Source organism: Carya illinoinensis, chromosome 10 (assembly GCF_018687715.1).
Source record: "Carya illinoinensis cultivar Pawnee chromosome 10, C.illinoinensisPawnee_v1, whole genome shotgun sequence".
Lineage (NCBI taxonomy): Eukaryota > Viridiplantae > Streptophyta > Magnoliopsida > Fagales > Juglandaceae > Carya > Carya illinoinensis.
The window spans coordinates 28,810,573-28,816,395 of NC_056761.1; the positions used below are offsets into that span (position 1 = coordinate 28,810,573).

General features: G+C 34.8%; 1 protein-coding gene across 1 annotated transcript; it reads left to right on the forward strand.

Moving 5' to 3' along the window:
• The first annotated feature begins 222 nt into the window (after positions 1–222).
• LOC122278604 (heparan-alpha-glucosaminide N-acetyltransferase-like) lies at positions 223–4,181 on the forward strand. The gene is made up of 12 exons (XM_043088785.1): positions 223–552; positions 1,486–1,570; positions 1,934–2,010; positions 2,238–2,347; positions 2,548–2,656; positions 2,807–2,926; positions 3,047–3,114; positions 3,216–3,282; positions 3,369–3,450; positions 3,557–3,648; positions 3,779–3,922; positions 4,035–4,181. The coding sequence occupies exons 1-12, from the start codon at positions 223–225 to the stop codon at positions 4,179–4,181; spliced, it is 1,431 nt and encodes a 476-aa protein (XP_042944719.1).
• The last annotated feature ends 1,642 nt before the right edge of the window (positions 4,182–5,823 follow it).

Genomic DNA, 5,823 nt, shown 5'->3' on the forward strand with positions numbered 1-5,823 from the left:
CTGTTGCTCTTCTTGAAACAGAATTGAAAAGACTTTGCCGAGAGAGGGAAGCGGGTCCATGGCCAGAATTTGGGTGCGAAGATGGGCAAAGGAGTCATTGAGTCCAAGAAGAAATTGGAAAACTTGTTCATCATCAGCCTGTCGTTGCATTTCTTTGAGGTCAGTGGCTGTTTGTAGGTGACTAAGTTCATCCCATAGCTGTTTTATTTGGTTGAAATAGTCATGAACAGAGTTGGTGGATTGATGCAGGGAGGAGAGAGCTCGTTTGAGGTAGTAGATACGGGCATTGTTGCCATGGCAAAATCGGGAAGAGAGGTCAAGCCAAACAGCACGGGGATCGGTATGATATTCAAGGGAATTGGCAAGAGAAGGGCTGATGGAGTTGAGGATCCAGGTAAGGACCATATCCTTGGTTTGGTTCCACTGAGTATATTCGGGTTTGGTGGGTTCAGGAGGGATGAGAGTGCCATCTATAAAGCCAAGTTTATTCTTGGCATTGAGGGCTCGGGTCATGGCCTTTTGCAATTTGGGATAGTTGTCTCCTGTGAGAAGGTTATTGACTAGTATTAAGCTAGGAGAATCAGAGGGATGAAGAAGATAAGAGGAGGGAATGGGTGGGGTGTGGGTCTCGGCCATGAAAAAAAAAAAAAAAAAAAAAGGAACTGGATCGTTTCTTTAGGCTGATACCATGTTAAGAAGGAAGGAAGAAGGAGAAATATTGATCTAAATTACTACATTTCGTATTAATCTTTACATATAAATAGTTGTACAATGTGCTTATGTAAGAAAATTATACAGAAAAGGAAAGTGGACTAATTGAAATGAAGTCCTAAAATCAAGCTAATTACAAAATCATGCTAGACGTGATTTTGTGCATGGATGGAAAGATAGCTGTCAATATCTTCTCTACTGTGATAACATTGGTGCAATTTACTTGTCTTCAAATCCTGTTTTCTCGATAGGTCAATATTTCTTTTTATTAAAATTATTGTTTCTATCTTTTTAATTTCCTTTTTTGTCTGATTCATTTGGCCGTTTACGTTTTGATAGATCAGTTAATTAGTACTATGAATATCATAGTACGTCGCAATGCATATGCAAATTGAAAGAAAGTACTTATAGTCATCGTAAACCAATATTAGCTAGAGAGACCTTTACGTTTTGTAAAACAAAAACGGCATAGAGATCGATGTTGAATAGGGCATATATATATATATATATATAGTTTGATTTGTGGAATCATGTTGAATATTCATTTTTCTAAACGAATAGAGCTCGATGCACATGATTAGGATCTTATTATAAAATATCAAAACCTTCAAAAAAATAAAAATAAAAATAAAATGAGGCTTCCGGTCTAATATTGGTAGTCATTTAGGGCTTGAAAACACCACCTCCATATATATCGTGCAGTTGGCTTTTCCATTCTAAGGAGGCCGGCCAGGGTATCGATATCCTTATAAATCTTGATGTATATTATTGCAGAAAATACCCAAGATCGATGTTGCCATAAAGAAGATTGTTATCAGGACATTGAAGCTTGAAGCTTCTGTTATGGGGAATTTGCAAGGTACCAGCCTACAAGTGCCAATAATGAATATTTTCTAAAGAGAACTGTTATGGACATAAATAGATTACATAAAAATAAGTCCATAAACTGATATGGCCATTTCATGGGATCCGACGTTAAATCTGCTTTATACTTTTCTTTATAATAAAAGTAATTTTATAATATGACGTATTATATCAAGTCACATCAATTTATAAGTTATTTTGTATAATATTTTTTATCTAAAATATTTCCCTTTTCAAAATATAAACTAGACAAATTATATATTAAGAAACTTTGCATGCATTGGATCAAAAGGTACGTAGTACTAAAGATTAACCTTTTTGCCTAATTAATTGTACTGTATTTTCGATCGTCTCGCAGGAGGATACTCTCATGCACCTGACGTTCTGTCGTATGGTGTTGACATGAAGCGAATCCGATGGTTTGGCATCCTCCAGGTCTTAATATTCCTTCTCCCCCTCGTTTTTCATCGTTCCGAAAATAAAACATATAATTATTGATCTAATGCTTATTATTTACGAAGAGTGATATTGATTATATGATGCGTGCATGCTAGCTAGCCAAAGCTGAGTGGTAATATTTAAATAATATATATATAAATGTGAGTTGATGTAAAGTATAAAATAATAAATAACATATATTTTCATTACTTTTTTCTAAGCAGAGAATAGCTTTGGTATACTTTGTTGTTGCCATGATAGAGACCTTGACAACTAAGCGCCGACCAGTCGTCCTAGAGGCCGGACACATTTCTATCTTCACTGCATATCGATGGCAATGGTAAGAGACATAATTTTCATTAATAATTCAAGATTAGAAATTTTAATTTCAGTCTAAGCTCAAGCTACTCTGCAAGAAAAATTCCAATTTAAAACTTCAAAACTACGATCTGAATACCTGCATGCAGGCCGTTTATTGCATTAATATTAATTGTGAACTAGCTTGTTTTTCATTTTGGTATATCCATGGTGTAGGATTGAAGGTTTCGTTGCCTTTCTTGTTTACTTGGTCACGACGTATGCACTATATGTTCCAGATTGGAGTTTCGTGTTACACAAGGATGATGGAGCTAAGAGATACACAGTATGTAACCGATACATTTACACACAGTACATATATCTATTACTATATATATTATACATGCATTTTGGAGTATATGAGACAAGATTAACATTGCATTTTGTTGATCATATTAAATATGAAGAAACTGACAAATTTTAACCCTAATTTGAGGTTAAATGTGGAATGATCAGAGGGCACTTAGGATCCGCATGTAACGCCGTTGGGCATGTTGATAGACAAGTTTGGGGAGTTAATCATCTCTATTCATACCCTGTTTGGAAACGCTTAAAGGTCAGCTTTGAAGGGAAAAATTTAGATTCTAATTATCTTTTCACTTAATTCTTCAACAAAAAGGATTAATTTCAATGCATTAATTATTGTTAGTATCAATATTTTTTGACAAATTCATAGGTTTGCAACTATGGGGAGAATGCTCCAAGTTGTTGCCTTACTCCATTCGAACCTGAAGGCCTGCTGAGGTTTGTTGGGATATGAACACAAACAAGAAGCTATTATATATTTCTAGCAGACATCGAAACGAAAATCACTATTTTCTTTATTGATTTCTGTTTTCCCTTAGTTCAATTTCGGCTATCCTCCATGGGACCATTGGCATCCATTATGGGCACGTTCTGATTCATTTTAAGGTTACAAAACTTCAGACTTACATAGAATTGTACTCCTGATCATCGGTTAATTTTGAGTTTAAGATCGAAAGTGGAGTCTTGTGCAGGGTCACGCTGAGAGGCTTAAGCAATGGGTCTCGATGGGCTTCATCTTGCTCATTGTGGCAATCGTTCTCCACTTTACAGATGGTGAACTTTCTTGACCTTGTGCCTTATTTTGATTAAGAAATGTGTGTGCCTCAAAATATCGAATTATATTTAGAGGGATTCATTTACTAATAATTTCCATTTGCAGCTATTCCTATGAACAAGCAACTCTACAGCTTCAGCTACGTTTGTTTCACAGGAGGTGCAGCTGGAATTGTCTTCTCTGCTTTTTATATACTGGTAAGAAAATTTGATCCCCACCTATCCAGTTTTAAATACCCTAATCTTATAAATTCTTCCGGGAAATCTTTTCTTTTTCTCCATCTTATTAACAAGCTCTTTCATATCTTTCTTCTTCATGAATGAACAGATTGATGTTTGGGGGCCTCGTACACCATTCTTATTCTTTGAATGGATAGGCATGTATGCAATGCTAGTGTTTGTAATGGCAGCCCAAGGCATCTTTGCGGCATTTGTAAACGGATGGTATTATGAAACTCCAGATAAAACTCTAGTAAGTAGCACTAATAATCCATTGCACTGATCAATTCTGATTCTTTCGATTATAAACCTAATTTCATAAAATATTATGTTAACCATATTTGGGTACTCAAAATTGTGTTTAGGTCAATTGGATTCAGGATCATATTTTCATCATTGTTTGGCATTCGAAGAGGCTTGGGACCCTCTTATATGTGATATTTGCTGAAATCACATTTTGGGGTGTCGTTTCGGGCATCTTGCACAAACTTGGAATATATTGGAAGCTGTGAGAAGTTCAAGCAAAAGTTGCAACAAAACATTAATGGAGGACCTATGTACTTTTCTTTGATATTCCTGCAATTAGTTGCCAAAGTTCACATATCATGTACCAATATATTAATTAGCACTATTTACGGATTCTGTTTAATTGATGCGTTTGTTATTTTAAATTTGAAGCGGCTATATATATCTAGGATTTGTCTACATTTCAGCCATTTCTTTAAACTTCCTTTTTAAATATATTCAGCTACGCTCAATTTGGTCGCGAAAGAGATGGAGGCAAAGAACAAAAATTTGCAATTTGACACTATGTAATAGATTTCACATGCCTAAGAATCCAAAACGGAATGTAAATTACTGTAAGAATAGGGAATTTTCTTAGGATTCAGAAGGATACTCATCCTCTTCATGTGTATGGTAGATTTAAGTATAATGGATCTCTTCTATATAAAAGCAAAATTTAGTTGTTTATACTAATAATGACAGTTGGTGTGATAACTCATATAATAAGGATGAGAATAGATGGTGTATGTGATCCTACATGCTTGGGAATGAGAAGTTCATACTCTTTATAAGGTTTCAATGTGCCTCCAATTATATTATTAACTAGTCTTTTTGGAGTATAGGTTATGTGGTTTGGACCTTTCATTGGAACGTTACAAATTGTACCAAAGCCTATCCCAATCAGAAATATGAGATTTGAGCCGTGCCATGTTGGATTGACTAGCCCGACGAGGACGTCAGGACTTTAAAGGGGGGGAGATTGTGATACCCATTATGATAAGGAGAAGAGTAGGTTGGGAAGCATAGGTTCTTACTCTTTATAAGAATTCAATGGGTCTCTAATTGTATTATTGACAAATTATTTTGAAGTATAGACCATGTGATTTAGACATTCTATTGTGGCGTTACAGTTGGCTAACTAATTGAGAAATGCTGACTAAACAAATAACAATCGAATGTTTATTGAAGTTAATTGATCGTGAGAAGGAAATTCTTCAAAGAGTACTCCCTCTAGAGATGGAGAAATGATGTTAAACAGTCTCATCTTGGAAATGAGGTAATGAAATCAAGGAGATGTGCCTCGATAAAAAGCTTTGTCAACCAATTGATGTTGGCCATTGGGATCAGGAACATTCATGTGCAGTTTGGATAGTGAAATGAGATAAGATAGTTTTAAATGAAAGTTGAATAAAATATTATTAGAATATTATCTTTTGATAATATTATTATTATTTTGGGATTTGAAAAAATTGAATTGTTTATATATTTTATATGGAAATTTGAAAAAATTATAATGATAAAATGAGATGAGATGAAACACTTTTATTATATATCGAAATGGAACCTAAAATGTGCTAATTAACATATTGTAATTAAGTGGGTGTGGATTGTGGGCTACCCCTAGTTAGTAGACCTGGTCTTGAAAGACCAAACTCTTGAAGTGGGTAGTGTTTTAAATGGTTTTGTATAATGCCCAGCCATCGGCTACACAAGGAGCGACTATTCAATCCCTCCTTCCTTAGTGCAAGGGGCATAATATTATTGATGCACCCAATTTATAAGAATAAAAAATCTCTATCACTATATTGGTATCTCTTTAGTACGTGACATTTAAGTTGTAAATTATGTGGGTGTAATCACGTAGTGAGC